The following is a 17,543-nucleotide window of genomic DNA, read 5'->3' as shown; positions in this document are numbered from 1 at the left end:
CTCCCACTGGAATAAATAAGATATCTTCATTAGTCACATGTACATCAAAATACACAGTGAAATGCATCTTTTGTGTAGAGTGTTCTGGGGGCAGCCCGCAAGTGTCACCACGCTTCCAGCACCAACATAGCACGTCCACAACTTTCTAACATTCTTTGGAATGTGGGAGGAAACCAGAGCACCTGGAAGAAACCCACACAGACATGGGGAGAACATACAAAGTCCTTACAGACAGTGGCCGGAATTGAACCCAGGTCGCTGGCGCTTTAATAGTATCATGTTAACCGCTACACTACTGTGCCTGCCCTGGTGGGTGGTTGATCAGCTGCTGAAACTCAGCTCAGTAGATAAGCCAGTCCCAATGGATCATTGGGGGGTGTGTCTCGTATGACCTACCTTAGTGAAGTGCTGGCTGATCTCAAATTGACCACGTTAGTGGAAATAAGTTGCAAATTGGAATTGTTGATCTTAAGCCTACAGATCAGATATCAATATGAGAAACTACCTTAAATAAATCCGCAGTCATTTAGAGGATAATAATTAAGAGAAATTTTCCGTCGTTTGGCTAGAAATCCCTAGATTCTGCAATCAAGGAAAGAGGCCAGGTTCAGAAGATCAGGAAACCAGCAGGAAAAATCTGGCTGCCCCTTCCTTCTGTTGTGACTTCCATCTAAGATGTAACATCTGAAATACAAAGGATGCATGCCATTTACAAGAAATTAATATAAACTGGCTGATATCCAGTGGCTTCATTCTTGGTAAGGCAATGGATGACTGCCAACAAAATGTTGATGTATAGCTGGATCTTGAGATCCAAAGCTCTCTGAAAGTGGCAACACAAGTAGATAGGATAGTAAAGAAGGCATACGGCACACCTGCCTTCATCGGTTGGTGTACTGAGCACAAAAACGAGGAAGTTATGTTGCAGTTGTACAAAACTTTGGCAAGGCTACATTTGGAGTACTGTGTGCATTTCTTGTCATCACATTACAGGAAGGATGTGGAAGCAATGGAGAGGGTGCAGAAGAGGTTCACCAGGATGTTGCCTGGATTGACGAGTATTAGGCTGAGGGGGGTGGAGACCTGATAGAAGTATATAAAATTATGAGAGGCATAGACAGTCCAAGGCCTTTTCCCAAATGCCAGAGGCCATAGCTTAAAGGTGAAAGAGGGAAAGTTTTTAGGAGATTTACGAGACATGTTTTTTACACAGCGAGTGGTAGGTGTTTGAACCGCACTGCTGGGGGAAGTGGCGCAAGCAGATACAATAGCAGCGTTTAAGAGGCATTTAGACAGGCACAGAAATAGGCAGGGAATGGAGGGTTATAGACCATGTGCACGCAAATAGGATTAATTTGACTTGGCATCACAGTTGGCACAGACATTGTGGGCTGAAGGACCTGCTCCTGTGCTGTATTGTTCTACATTCATAGCAGCCAAGAGAATGGGGCTCATTTTTTACAAATGATGCAAGCTTTGGACCTGCATTACTTTGAGGTGGAACCAGGAGAACAGACTTTGAAAAATGGGATCACCATTTTAAATGGAGCCACTGGGCAGATGGGAATGTAAATACAGTTTAAGGTGTTCTTGTTACTGGACATTTAGGTGCTGAGCCCTGTGTAATATTGTCTCAAACTTGTTACTGTTGGAACGTTTGACGTTGAAAAATTGATGCCGTGTTTATGTAACATAATACTGGAACAGTGTTTGCCAACAAATACTGTATTGTATAAAAGCAAATTTTATAAGGTACAGATCTGGGGGGAAAACATTAAATACCAGTGATTCTATTCTGGCTACTAGAACCCCAACACAGCAGGCATTGTCCCAAGGCAGTCTCACTGTGGGCTGAAGTTGTGGGGAATGGGACACAGTAGTCTGGAGTCAAACCAGAAGAGGTACAAAAGGTCTAATTTTTATAGCAATATTTTTACATTGCATTATAGATGTAAAATTTATATCATATTAATGCTCATATCTGGTTAGTGGTGGTCTTAATTGAATCATAAGATTAACATTGAGCATCCTATAAATGCGCCATCTACTGGTGTTATTTGAAATTGTAACTGGCAAGTGTAGCCAGCAAACAACAAACTGCTGGAGAAACTCAGCAGGTCAAGCAGCATCTGTGGAGGCAAAGGGATAGTCGACACTTTGCGTGCAGGGTCTTGACCTAAAATGTCGACTTTCCCTTTGTCTCCACAGAGTTCCTCCAGCAGTTTGGTTTTTTTTTTGCTCCAGATTCCAGCATCTGTAGTCTCTCTTGTGTGTCTCCATTTTACTACTACTACTTAAAGTCTCTTCAAGGCATGCCCAATTCTTTCCTCTCTTTGAAGGGAGTTCTGTGAGTCCCTCTCTCCCCCTCTGTGGTTTTTACCACTCTTCTACTCTTTGACCACGTCCTTACTAAGACTCGCTCCTACAGCCACATGTCCTTCCTCAGTACTTGTCTTTGCAGCCATTTTCTCCCATGTGGCTTCCAGCTCCATTTTCAGGCCTCCCAGTTCAGTCCCAGTCAGGATCTCAGTTGCGTACATTCTATTTTTGGCTTCCCTCTATTGTTTTCCCTCCATATCCTACACTCCACCATTTCCACCATGCACTGTTACATACTGTCCCGTTCTCTCTCTCCCACAGCTCCGGGCCGCACTTTTCCATATGTGCCATGGCCCACAATTCTTCTTCGTCCTCCACTGGATCCACTCTTTCAACCAGCAGTTCTTCATTTTCCTAACCTCCACGAAGGATCATAAAGTTGCCTGCTGGCTCCTAATGCAGGGTCTCATCCCGAAATGTTAGCTATCCCTTTGCCTCCACAGATGCTGCTTGTCCTGCTGAGTTCCTCCAGCAGTTTGTTTTTTTTTCGCTCCAGGTTCCAGCACCTTGTGTCTCCAAGAGTAACAGGCAACTGTGAATATTTTAACAAGTACACAGAATATTCAGGTTGCAACACAGAAACATGTGGGTTACAGAGTTATGAGTCATACAGAACAGATACAGGTCCTTCGGCTAATCTCGTCCATGCCAACCATCAAGTACTCATCCATTCTAATCCCATTTTCCAGCACTAGGCCATTGGCTATCTATGCCATGGCATTTCAAGTGCTCATCTGAATATTTCTTAAATGTCGTGAGTGTGACTATCTCTAACATCCCCCAGGCAGTGTGAATCTTCCTCAAATCTACTTCTTACCTTAAACCTATGCCCTCTAGTTATAGATGCCTCCGTCGTGGTGAAGAATTTCTCACAATCCACTTTATCTATGTCCCTCATGATTTTGCATACCTCAGTCAGATCCCCTCTTAGCCTTCTCTGCTTCAAAGAAAACAAACTCAGCCTATCCAGTTCTTCATCGTAAGTGAAATGCTCCACCCCAGTCAACATGCTGGTGTACTTCCTCAGCATCCTTTTGAGTGCAATCAGATCCTTCCAGCTCCAGCTGTGACCTAACTAATGTTTTATAAGATTGTCCCAAAACCCTGCTCTGATTTTCTATGGCCTGGCTAATAATAGTATATATTTGGAGATCATGATAATAACAGATAAATTGATCTATAAACTTGTAATATTTTCACTTGAAATTACTTTGAGAAAGGAATTTTTTTGTAGAGGGAAAACTGAAATGCTAAGGGAAAGTTTTAATTGATAGTTAGTTACAGCTAATGAAAGATTTCTGCAGTTATCAGTAGGAATGGAGTTAAGGAAAGTAATACATCAAGGCATCATCAGCTAAGTGTGTCCTCTCAGAAGAATCTAAGAGATTCTTTGACACTGTTTGGAGAGGGGAAAATTCCTTTTGTAATTTATTCTCAACCTACATTATGAAAAAATTATCTGGCCATGTATTTTCCTTCTGTTAGCGTGGCCTGTGCTTGCAAATTAGTCATCCTACATTATTTCACCGAGTACACTTCAGTTCTTCAGTCCCGAGGTTGTTAGAAAGACAGCAGAGCTTCAGGTTATTTATTTTTTGTTCCTGCACTTTCATTCTGTTTTACTCAATCATCAACAAATTACATGTATATAGAACTTTTAATGTAATAAAATGCTTCATGGGAGAATTATTAGACAAAATATGATGCTGAGCTATATAAGGGGACAGATGATGAAAAGCAGGCACCTCAAACTGAGAGAAGTTGGGGGGGGGAAGGTTTAGGGAAGTTTGGGACCTAGACTGCTGAAAGAATGGCAGCTGTTGGAGAGGTGGAAATCAGAGAGCAGAGGGAGCCAAAACCGGCAGAACATAACTAACTTCTCAGGGGACTGTAGGGCAGAAGAGGATCACAGTGATGATGCTCGTCAAAGCCATAGGTAGATTTGGAACAGAAGGATTACAATTTTAAAACTGACCTTTTGCTGAACTGGGAGCCAGTGGGGTGCAGGAAGCTTGGTGTGAGTGAGGACATGGGCAGGAGAACTTTGGATTAGCTCTAGTTGAAAGAAGTTGGAAGATGGAAGGCCAGTCAGGGTAGCATTGGAATTGTTGAATAAGGAGATAACAAAGGCATGAATAAGTCTTCAGCAGCAGAATAAATAAGGAAGGGATGGAGATAAGCAGAAACTGCATAGCTGTGGGGAGGATATGAAGTTCAAAGCTCAATTCTGGGTCCCCAACGGTGTGGAAGTCATTTTCAGCCTTAAGATTTGCTATGATGAGCTCAGAACTCTGCCTCATTCCATGTTTCCTTGGTCACTTTTCCAATGCCCTGATATTCACTTCATTATGCACTCTTTGAATCATTTACATCGTACTCTCTCATACGTTTGACTTTTGCCAGTACTTTCATTTCATAATGTGACTTAATTTGTTCCCTATATATTTCATTATCTCTTTTGTACAAGTTTGTCCACCGTTGGCAAATCTTTTATTCTCTCTATCACTTTATATGATTCCTTCAGATGCAGCATCCCATATTCCCTTTTTCAGTGTCCTTTCCCCCCCCCCCCCTCCATTCAATGTGTCCCTGAGCTCTCGTTCATTCCTGATGTAGGGAATCGACCCGAAATATCGACGATTGGTTTCCCGCACAAATGCTGCTCGACCCGCCGAGTTCCTCCAGCTGATTGTTGGTTGCTTCCCATTCTTTCTGCCTTGTGCCTCTTAATTCATTCTACATCATCATCCCTCATTCACTCTTGTCACTTCCACTCAGCTGCCTGGCCGATTCCAATGGTCAACTTCTACTCATTCCAGCAGTAGCCGTTTGCCTGCATCTGCCTGATTCCATCTATCTGCCGTCCCTCCTCAAATCCTATCCCCTTTGGATTCCACCTTCTGCTCTCCCTGCCTTTTCCCCTGCATCCGCCCTGACTCCAGCTCTCCCTCTGATTCCAACTTGCGCTGTATCTCTCATTCCATCTTGTTCGCTGATCCAAGGACCCCTCCCCACTCTCTGATTCCAGTTCTCTCCCACCCCGCCCGCTTCCAGTTTTCCCTCTGATATCATCTCTCTCCAATCCCACCCCTCGCCCCCAGGTCCGGTTCCCTCACCTCCCTCTATGTAATTACAGCACGTTTTCTTCACCTCTGGCACCATTTAATTCAAAATGCTCAGCTTCAAGTTCCTGTGTCCAATTCAGTCTCGCTCTCTGTCCCCAAATCAAACTCTCTCCCTTTGCCTGAATCTGTTTCTTCCTCTCGCTAATTCTTTCTGCAATTCCTTTTCTCTCTCCTCACATCTCTAATCCCGGCTCTTTCCCGCTGTCTCTATCCTCTTTTGCCTCATTCAGACTCCAACTCACTGCATCTGACAACTGACTTTTCCTCGGTGTGTCTGGTCCCAGGCTGATTGCGGCTCCCACTACTCCTCCACCCCGACCCCTCTCTTTCTCTCTTCCCCCCTCTGTCTCCCTGTGACTGTCAAACGCGATACAACACCAGCAAACACCCCACCCCACCCCCCTCCTCCCTCTTCCACCGCCCACTCTCCCTTTTTTTTCTGGTTCCAGCTCCACCCTGCTTGTTGTGCTGCTTGCTGGCTGACCAGAGAAGAGGCGGACCGGCCAGCGCGCCTGCGCTTGCATCTGGGGCTCAGTCGGTCTGCTCTATAAGAAGGCGGCGCGATCGCGAAACTCACCAGAAACTAACCTCAATACGAAACGAGATGGTCAGCTTTCGAGCCGGTACAGCAAAATGCTGGATGGACACTGCTCTCTGGTATGGCAACTCGTCGCTGTTATAGTCCTTCTGACCATCGGAAACACCACTGCCTATTTTGGGTACGTCCTGAAAACTTTAAAAAAAAATTCACGAACTTTCAAAACTTTTCCGAACTTTCAGAACTGTTTTCAAACTTCTTCTATTTATTTTCTCAGGAAGGTTTCTTCTTATATAGCATATATATATATATAGGTTTTCTTGTACCACAAACAGGAATGTAAAAAGCGAGTTTATAAATTGGTCGGGTGCGCCTCTGTGTTCGCAGTTTAGGAAATTAAAACGATCTGCACACAGCTTCCAGCTGCAGGTTGCTGTGTGTAATTCAGACTTTTGATATTTCTTTAAAGCCGAATGCGCTCTGACCCCTCTAGTACAGATCACTTGCACATTTGGAGCTGATAACGTTTCTTTTCCTCCGATAGGTGAGACTGTCTGCTGTATTTTATTTGAACGCGTCTGTCTTTTTCACACTGTTTCTCTCCCGGGAATTGCTGCGTTATGTCGCGTGTCATCGCTCAATGCAATGATCTGGATTCGATTCTCCAGTAAAGCGCAGTGCTGAGTTAGGAGACTGTGGTGCATGCGTTGAAGGTGAAATATTTATATAAAAAATATACGTGCACGCATATACACATTTTTGTTTTGCCCCCCGCCCACTAATATTCAAACATCTGCTCAACCTACTAACATGAGAATAGTAAACTAAGCGTTGGGAGGGCAGAATTATGTGTGTAAATGAAATACTAGATCGCGGTTTACATCAAACTCCGGGTTAGACTCCGGTCTGGAACTCATCTTTTTGCAGCTTCAAGTTATGCAGTCTTTTTTTCCCCTGAAACCTTCCTCCCCTTTTAGTGGGACCACCAGATCTTTTTGTATTTTGGAAGCAGCTTTACAGTTACCAGCTATAATAACACAAGCCAGCACATGCTGTTTTACAAAAGAAAACTTTGGAATCTTATTTCTTAAAGAGAAAGATCGGGAATCCTCTACCCTGCATATTGCACTAGTTTTGTGTTTTATCAGGGTTTGGAGTGAGACTTGATCAGTCCATAGGATGTGTAGCAAACTATTTTAAGACCGAAATCTATTATATCCTCAATATTTCGGGCAGATAGGAAATGATTAGTATAATCAAATTAAAATGATTAGCGCGTTGACAGAAAACTTTACATTTAACAGCATACATTAGATGGAAATAAACGGTCGGAGTTTGTTTTAAGTTAACGATTGACCTTGTGATGACCCAAGGGGTTCTGTCGTGTTTTTATTAGTTTGGGTACAGTTATTTGCGCGATGAATAAGGCAGGTTTGATTTCTTCCTCCCTCCGTAACAAATTTAATCCAGCCGCTTTGACTGAGTGCAACATTAAATGATTTTAATACTAGGAAGTGCGTCTAAAGTAAAGTGAGATACAAAGGTAAAACAAGTGAGAGTATGGATTTTAGCAAATTGGAAAAGCAAAATCTAATGTTCTTATCTATGAAAACTATGCTTCGGAAATAGTGCAGGCAAATGTTCATGTAAGGAGGCGCACCTGCCTTAATGGGACAATTCCCCATTTTTGTCAATCCGTCACCAGTTGGTCGCTTTCAATAAAAAAAAGCGCAGAAGGGTTATTGTATCGCCTATTTTATAGCGATGACAGTTATTCTAAGGGTGGAATTTAGGGGGACAGGCACTTTTCTTAGAGACATTTCCTAATTGTAATGTCTTTTGATCTTCTCCTCCAATTCTTTAAAAAAAACAGTTTGGTTGACATATGCATAGTTCCCTACAACACTCTGGTTGAAGGGTCAGAAACAGGAAGGATGTGTGCTTAAGCAGGTATAACATCAACGTTATTATTCATCATCAATCATTGCCTTCACCAATGTCACCAACTGTCATCATTAGCAATGTAAACTTGGTGGAAGGTTTTCACTTGGAGTTACTGGGTTACTCCAGCTAAAACCACAAAGGCTCCGACAATTTCTCTGGAACTGAGAATGAGATCATTTTTGCAGTGGTAACCAGACCTCAGGTCATTCAATTATTCTTCTTTGAACCTTCTATTTACTTAGAAGCATTTCCCTATAGATTTTCAAAATTTGCCCCCTTCGTGATTAAACAAAGAAGTCTTGCCTTGCGAATCTTTACTGAGGTAGTGGATGACTTGTCTATTCTTCTCAGAATAGTTTTTTGCTTTAATGTAGAATGAACCCGTTGCTTCCTCCATTGCCGACTGTATCCCTGGCCCCCTAGTGAGCTAAATTTTGAAGCCCAGTTCTAAGGATGGAATGAAGTCTTTGCTGTGCTCAACAAACCCCACCCTTAAGCTTGCCTCCACTCAGTTGATTCTAACACCAGCTCTGCCAGGGTCTCTCTCTGTCTCTCTCTGTCTCTCTCTGTCTCTCTCTGTCTCTCTCTGTCTCTCTCTCTGTCTCTCTCTCTGTCTCTCTCTGTCTCTCTCTGTCTCTCTCTGTCTCTCTCTGTCTCTCTCTGTCTCTCTCTGTCTCTCTCTGTCTCTCTCATGTGTACGAGGGATACCACCAAATCTCTCTCTCACTGCTGCTAATGATTCTAAATTCCTGTGAAAGATGTTTGTCTTTCTCCCCATCTTATATTCTACTCTTCATCCTCTGCCTTCCTTCCACTGTGCATGCTGCCAATTTCTTGGTTACCCAAGCCCTCAGCTCTGTGCAGAAGCCACTGGTTCCCAATCTTTTGCTGGCTATTCTGTAAAAGTAATAGGATATTGGTTACATTTGTTTTTGTAGCACGCAAGCTCAGAGCCTTAGAACTGAAGGCATTTTGTCGGAGATTTATATTTCAGGTAAAAGAAATTAGTATCTTCAGAACCTCGGGGCATTCTAAACACTTCACAGCCAATGAAGTACTTTTGAAGTCTAGGCAGTGTTTTATAGTAGGAAACATGCAGCCAATTGAGACATAACGCCCCATAAACAGGAAAGTGATAATGAATAAAATCTGTTTTATGATGATGGTTGAGAGATGAATATTGGCCAGTTAACTTGGGAAAATTCCTTTGTTTCTCCTTGGGATTGTGCGTTGGGATATTTTTGATGTCCCTCTCATCTCTGGGTCAGAAGGCTGTTCCCTCAAAGCTAGACATTTTGGCTGACTCTCCAGTTTCAGTGCTAAGGTAGTGCTGCAGTGCTGAAGACACTGTCTTTCAAGTGAAACGTTAAACCATAACACTGTCTGTGCTCAAAGGTGAATGTGAAATACCCCGGGGGACTATTCTGAAGAAGAGCAAAAAAGATGCCTCCCAACCATTATCTTAACCAGATTATAGAGTTCCGAACTCCCTTATTTTTGTGGGACTTTGCAATGTATAAATTGGCTGCCACATTTCCCACATTATAACAGGACTACACCTCAAGAAGTGTGTCATAGTTTATAATGTGCATTGGAATGTCCTGCGGTCAGGGAAGGCACTTTATAAATGCAAGTCCTTAATTTCTTTAACGGAAGCAAATTGCAAGTCCACCTTGGTGGGATCAGCTACAGCAGCATAGACTACGGAGCTTCCTAGTTAAATGCTCACTTCCGTACAAGATGGCGGGTTTAACAGCTGGGGGCCTGAGTTTATCCCTTCCTCTTTTATTTGGGTCTCGGTAAGCTTGCTGTATGTTTTTGGAGGAAGCCTTGCAGTCTTTAATTTATCTTCATCGGAGATTGTAACCAGTTCCAGCACATTGCGTTAAAAGGCAGTACATTGCTCATATACGCCTCATCCAACTGGCCATTCTTCATGTGGGACCTTTCACAATGGGTTTAATCATGCACAAACTCTTGCCCTTGCCCAGTATTCATAATTCAGCTGGCTTTACTGGGGTAGGGGCAGCCTCTGTTTTTTGTTTTTCTCTAAGCCTCTTCCCTTGGGATCTCTGACACAACTTCAATGCCCCTGCTGTTTTTTCTCTAATTTAAAAAAAAAATGAAGAATTAGTTTGTAACCTTTTTGTAACACCTTTAATTTCCAAGTCATCCTATCTGGACTTGTGATTTTCCCCCCTATCTTTTTCAATAGATCAGTCCCCATTGCTAACTTAACCCAGAATCAGGTCGGCAATTGCAGTGAAGGACTATGATAGTGTTGGTAATGGTGGGGGAGGGAGCAGGATTAAGGTTTATAGATGGAGAGAAGATGGAAGAGGGGAGGGGATGATCAAATGATACAAGATCATGGGTAGTCACTGGCAGAGAAGCCACAAGAATTCCTTCTGTGTCCTGGAGGAGGATTTCTGCTGCCTCCGCAAGAAAACCTTGTTAACTTAAACAGAGGAACTGGAACACAGACACAGTTATTGACATGCTCATAAATACAGTGATGTGTACAGAGACAAATATGGACAGGCAGACATACACAATGTGAAATCTGCACATGGACTTGGACATGCTCGCACACACCCAGATTGACATGCACAGTGAGACATAGGCATGCTAATTCACATAGACCAACTTGCACAGGTACAAAAATATGCTTTTGTGCTTGCAGAGGAAAACATACACACACACACAGATGCTTCGTCAGTACTTCATTAGGATCGAGGATAACTTGCTTGAGGCATGGAAGATGTTTATGCACAAATTCTTTGGAGATGTGGTGGGTGTGGCACACCACATACCACACAGTCATTGTCCAATCACAAGAAAATCCTGCACAATTGGATACCAGACTCTGCTGCACAGATGTTGCACACATATCCACATATGTTGTCTCCACACACCCACAACACCCACAGACACATGACTTTGCCCACCCCTTTATCCTTGGTTCCCTCCGTTGTATTCCCCCATCTTGATCCTCTCCCTCTTTCAGTTTCTCCCCACTCCCCAGCCTCCTAAATTCTATCTCCCTTCCTTGAACTACTTCCATCAGTTTGCCCTCTCCTTTAATGCCCCCTCTCTTTCCACTTCCTCCTCTACTCTCTTTTCCTTTGGCCCATTCCAGCTTACCAAACTGAATATCCTGTAACCTCTGAGTTGTGGGGAAATTGCTCAGGAATCGTGTTGTATCCAAGAATTCTACAGGTGGGTACACCATTGAAAATTGAGAAATGGAGAGGTCAATTATAATAGTGAAACCAACCACAAGCTTGTACCCATATCAAATCCGCTCTTACCTGTCACTGCCCAGCCTTGCAGTTCCAGGCTGCCCAGGCTGCCCAGCCTGGGACACTAACTTTGTGGAACTGTCAATTGTTATCTGACTCTGTGGTTATGAGTAATGAGAAAGAAATGACCACTTCTAGTCTGGCTAATGCCAGCTGCCAAAATGTGACTGGAATCAACTCCATTCACTGAGATAGACCTGTGACATGGAGACAGAAGAGTCACCAAAGTTTTACAGTCATTGACTTACATAGCATGGAAACAGGCCTTTCAGCCCATCTTGTCCATGCTGACCAAGATCGGAGCTAAAGAGTACCCAGGGAAGATATAGTTGGGGCCCTGACACTGTGCCATGGAGTGCTAGATAGATTTATTTGTCACATCTCATCCCCTTCTCCTTTGTCAACTCTCTTTGTGGTACGTGCCCACCAGTACTAACCTTCAGGGATTGCTCAAGCAAATGTCTTCTGTTGATGAAAGTCAAAAAATAATCCATGTGTTAGACATCTGAAGTAAAAAGAGAATATGGTGGAAAACCCAGCAGGTCAGGCAGCATCTGTGGAAGGAAAAGCAGTGAATGTTTTGGGCTTGGGACCCTTCAACAGATCTGTTCTATCCCCTTTTATTGCTGGTCACAAGATATTAATGGGAGTGGGTCTCTGGTCATCTTTGCTCAAAGTAATTTTGTGAATCATGTTCTTGGGTCTCTTCCGGCTTCTTTCTGTAGTGGTTGGCAGTTCAACAGGTATTCTGAATAATTGGCCTACATTATATACTTAGTGCTGGATTTGGGCTTGAACTCAAATTTTCTCTATCCAGCAGAGCAAGCACTATCAACTAAGCCAAGCTTTCAAATAGTCCCAGGTTGTCCCCACCCAATTACACACGTGATTAATTTACAATTGTATTTCTCAGATCGTGATTAGGAACAGTAAACTAGGGTGACTTTTTTTTTCCCTGAGGTTTACTGATGCTGGTCCTGAAGGATAGTCAGTACTGCCCAAAATCTAGATGCAGTAAATGTGAGTACAAAACTCAATTCAGGAGTTGAGCACACAGAATCCAGGCCAACCCCTTAGTGCATTACTGAGAGACTGCTGCACTGTTGGAGGTTCCCTTTTTTTGCGGGGAAGCTTTAGATCAAGGTACAGCTTGCCAATTCAGTGAACGTCAGAAAGAGACCACTGAGTTTTCCCAGTATCTCGAGATTAAATGCCTACCCTGATCAAATGCAGGCTGTTCAACAATACAACCGACTTGTATATGGTACATTTCTACTTCTTGAATTGCTTCTCTCCTCCGGCAGCACCCGGACAAAAATCTCAATTGCCCAGTGATTACCCTATAAGTTGAGAGTGACTATTTGCGCAGAGTGTAAGGGCTATCCTGATATTATCAACCCAGCAGGAACTGCAGCATCAGAGGGGAATTGGGAGTGAGAGGGAAGGAAATGATGCATTTAACACTTGTATTCAATGACTCTGAAGTATCTGCTTAGATAGTAGGCAGCGCTGGGGCTCAGCAATCACCTGTTAGCGTGCCGTTGGCTCAACCCTGTGCTCTACTGGGAGCCTGAGCCAATGAGTTTCTGGCTGGGAGCCTGGTCTGCCTGGGATTGATGTTAGTTCTATCAGCGCAATGCAGATCATTCCAATGTGTTTCTGACTTGACTTTCAAACCCAGGCCTTGCTGCTTTTGGCTGGTGGCGTCAGTAACAGCAAATTAGATGCATGTGGAAGAAGATTGGAGTGGGGGAGAGAGCATAATATCTTAACTTTTTTTTCCGTGACTTAAAGAACCCGTTTGTTGGCAGTTCTTCCAGTGGCTTGGTGGGTAGGAACATTAAGAAAAAGACAGCTGCAACTGTATTGTGCCAGTTCAGGCACATTTAAAATACCACAAATCAATTTGTAATGAATAGATTACTCTGAGATACTGAACTTATTGTAACACAGTCAAATATAGCAGCCAATTTGCAAACTGCACACACCCCACCCCCAACCTCCCCAAAACAATATTGTGATGACATAAAAATAGCAGGAGAATGCCATTCGGCCCTTAAGGCCTTCACCATTCTGTTAGGTCATTGCTGACCTTCCTCCTCTATCTGCTGGCTTATCCAAGACTTACTTTGTAGTACTCACAGCTTCATCAGAAAGTTTCATCGTGAAATCTGAGGACAAAAAACTCAGGCAGACATTCCTATGCATTACTGACGGAGATCAGAAGTGCTTCCTTTCTGGTGGGACATGAAGCACAGAATTTTTCTGTCTCCAAGGATGTTATATATCCCCCAACAACTTTTAATAGAGGAGTGGAATTACCCCTTGACCAGCATCGATGGAGTAGGAAATCTGGCCATTATCATGCTGTTCCTTCTGTGCAAGCTGTGTTTCTTACATTGTAGCAGGGGCTAGAATGGCTAGAAGGTGGTTTGGGACATCCTGAGATCACGAAATATGCTACATAAATGGATTTTTTTCTCTTGCTGCAGTATCCTCATAATCCCTTGGCTGCTTATTATCTATAAAACTTATGATCTCGGATTTGAATATGCTCATTGATTGAGTATTTGCAGCCTCTGGTGTAGAAAATTATGAAGATTCACAAGATTTTGAGTGGAAAAAATTTCTGTCATATTTGACCAATCCCATAATCTGGAATATGACCCCTGGTTTTAGATTTCTCACCAGGGAAACATCCTTTAAGCATTTGCCCTTCAAGCTCCTTAAGAATTCTGCATGTTTAATGATTTAACCTCTCATTCTTCCAGGTTAGTTTTATTTCTTTACATGGTACAGACTGGGAGACTATTGATGAGCACACCAAAACCTTGTTTTGATTTTGTGTAGTATTCTGTGTCTCTTAACCATCATCAGAAGCAGTAAGTACAGCATGTGCCCCAATGAAAAGAACCTCAAGCAGTCCCTTAGGATGTCAGTTTGTATCTTGGAATAAGATACGTCTCTCCTTTTAATTAGAAAGATTTGTATTTAGATGTCATCTTTTATGACCTCAGTATCTCAAAGTGCTTCACGATGAGGTGGTGTTGAAGTATAGACACCATTGTGAAGTAGGCACACAGAAGCAGTGATGGTGAGATAATCTCAAATTGTTGGTCTTGACCATTCACCCTATGTAAGCAGTACCCAGAATGGCATTCAGCTCCTTGCTTTTCTTTGAATGATGTTGTGGAATTTTTTATCTACTTGAGAGGCCATTTATGCTTCAGTATAATATATCATGCAGCACTTATTCATAAAACACACTCGAGACTTTGTGTCCAAGTCTCAGGGGTGAGACTTGAAACGTTTTGATTCCAAGACCAAGTGTCTTCCCAGTAAGGAAGACTTCATCTCTGTTGTTACCTCCACCTTCACTATCAAATATCCCACTAAGACATTACAATATAGGTTTTACATAAAGAATAATTGTTTTTGAGTTACCAGGAGTTACACAGTAGTGCAGCTAATAGAGCCATTGTCTAATACTCCAATGACTCAGTTGCAATCCTGACCTCTGCTGTCCGTGTGGAGTCTCCACATTCTCCCTGTGACTGCATGGTTTTCCTACAGGTTCTCCAGTTTCCCCTCACATCCCAATGACATATAGATTGGCAGGTAATTGGCCGCTTGTTAATTGCTCCTGTCATGTAGATGAGTGGTAGAATCTAGGAGAAGGTGAGGGGAATCTGGGTTGAATTTTAAAAAAATAGCGTAAATTGGTGCTTGATAGTTGTTGTGGACTTGGTGGGCTGAAGGGCTTGTTTCCTTGCTGTTTGACTCTAACTTGTGACTATGGAAATGTCAAACTAGGAGATATGAGTGCAGAATAACTGAATATAATGATGGATCTTCAATCTAGTGCTCCCAGTGAGGACTTGCATATTGAGGGAGCATTGGTTGAAGAACTAATGTTGTAGTTTCATCATCAATCTATATTACCAGAAAGTATTTTGTGTATATTTTCCCCATCTTGTCCACCAAGTGTGGGCATCAGGTATGGACATTCCAGGATCACATTTAGAAGTAAATGTCATGTTAACGTGGCTTATCCCCATTCTTGGATTTTTCTATACTACACTAGCATTATTTTATCTGTTCTCATTGCAATTATTCTTAATGACCCATTGGCAAAATTGACAATTAATGCTGAATTTAGGGTGTAGGAATGAAGATTCAAATGCAAGACATGGGCACTAAGTGAAAAAGATCATAATATAAGTAGAATGAACTCGACCTTCAGTTTTCAAACCTGGATATTCCATGAAAAAGCCAACATTGACTAGTGCTGATCAAAACAATTATTTAAGGAAGTCTGCCAGGGTTTCCTTAAACTGATACCAAAAATAATCAGTACATTTCTTGAATTCAATTTCTTAATTTCTTAGGCTGCAGCTTTAACCCACAACATCTGAAGAATGAGTCCAGCTCTCTAACTACTAGCTATCAAACCTGAAGAGTAATTTCCCTGACTGCTCTCCTGTTAATGAGCTCCACTCATTTGGAGCTCAAATCAGAAATTCATATGGGATTTCTCATATCATCCACACATAGTTTTACAGTTTTTACTCCCAATGGATGAGGCTCCATTCTGGGAGCACCAAATTTAGAGTCTGTCTCCCCCCTCCCCCAGGAATGCCATGTATTGATTTTCAATTAAGAATTATAGTTACAGGAATACGTCCAGAGAAAAGCAACCAGATTGATCTCATTGTGGAGATAATAGGCTATGAAGTAACTAAAGTTTCTGTGGACTACAACTAATAATGTTACAAAAATCCCTCCAAGGTACAGAAAGCCAGAAAACTAATTCAGAGCAAGCCATCATACAAATACTGAATATTAAATCGGAGGAAGCCAGGTTATAGGAAGAAGAAAAATAGCAATATGATTTGGATGGGTTTGAAATCACAATTATGGCTTCTAGAGGAGCTCTAGAAGTGATCAGTAATTTTGCAACTGAGTGACCTTCTGAAGGCACAAATAGTCATAAACTATGACCAAAGTCACATTTGGTCCACAACAGATGGAAAAGGCAGCTTCCCTTCCCTTCCCTGAAAGTCATTATGAATCACTTGGCTCTTTAAGACATAGTAGAAGTTAATATCTTATCATAAATACCAAATTTATTGTGTTTGGTTTCAGGACCAACCAGGATAGCATATAAAAATGGCTTTAATCAAAACCAGATTTGAAATTGGGAATAAACTGCCAGGCAGAGTCAGTGGACATGATAGCATTAGGAAGGCTGGATGCACTATCAGTGGAGTTGGTGTATGAGAGACTTTATTAGGTTATTACAGATTTGCTGTTGATTTGTTATTTAATATGAAAGAATTCTGGCTGCCCAGATTCAGTGCCAAGTATGTGAAGCTAAATGGTAAAGGGTTTGGGGTTTTAAATTTGGGCGTGCTGAATTAGTGGATAATTAACTAGTTGTTCCTGTACCTACCAGCCATGAGGCAGTCTGTCCAGAGCAGGATAATGGAATGTCATCTTGCCTCTGGTTCAATTTATTGACACTTTCTTTTGGTGTTTATATTTGTCAACCTTTTTAAACTTATTCTGACTCTTGTTTCTATGAAAAAAATTGTTTTAGTGGACTTATTGTTAGCCTGTTTGACAAGTCCCTACCAGGAAAATTGAATGCTTGGCATTAGGTGCCTCACTTCAACCTGTGCGGCTCAGATAGTCCTATTGGGAGTGATGCAACTGCCAGCATGATTCCCACGGCCATAGAACTAAACAAAGGTACCCAATGAGATAAGAATTAGTCTCCAGAGGTAAGTTATTGAAACAGAAGTGGGTGGATTATAAATTTTCTGAGAACTACAATTACCAGAAGTTATTCTGCTGGCTGATGTCATTACTTGAAGAAGACTCCTCAAAGTGCTTGTTTTCTTTATTGCTCATTATGGAAGCTGGCATTTGTTCCTGACCATAATCACAGTTTACACTTGGATCAACTTGAATTACAATTCTCATAACCTGCTTTTCATATACTAAATTATAATTCATATACTAAATTATAGTTCATAATTGTTAGTGTCAGAAAAATCACATGTTTACTTCAGGATGAGGCTGTCATAAAAATAATTCTGGTATTGCAAATAAGAGATCGCAAGAGTTTATACTCACAAGGATGAGGGTTAGTTGGGAAAAGGCAGTTGCTGTTATTCATATGATCTGCAAGAAGTATGTAATAATACAGCATAGAGGGAGCTTCATGCCAACTCTCCCTGATCTGGGAGCGTT

General features: G+C 42.1%; 1 protein-coding gene across 1 annotated transcript in view; it reads left to right on the top strand.

Moving 5' to 3' along the window:
- The first annotated feature begins 6,103 nt into the window (after window positions 1-6,103).
- Window positions 6,104-17,543, top strand: part of wnt9a (wingless-type MMTV integration site family, member 9A) — a 59,407-nt gene continuing 47,967 nt past the window's right edge. Inside the window, 1 exon segment of the mRNA XM_052023367.1 lies at window positions 6,104-6,223. Coding sequence (XP_051879327.1) covers window positions 6,138-6,223 — 86 coding nt within the window. The 5' untranslated portion in view covers window positions 6,104-6,137.

This window comes from Pristis pectinata, chromosome 9 (genome assembly GCF_009764475.1).
Source record: "Pristis pectinata isolate sPriPec2 chromosome 9, sPriPec2.1.pri, whole genome shotgun sequence".
Classification (NCBI taxonomy): domain Eukaryota; kingdom Metazoa; phylum Chordata; class Chondrichthyes; order Rhinopristiformes; family Pristidae; genus Pristis; species Pristis pectinata.
This window is presented reverse-complemented; position numbering and strand designations above follow the sequence as displayed.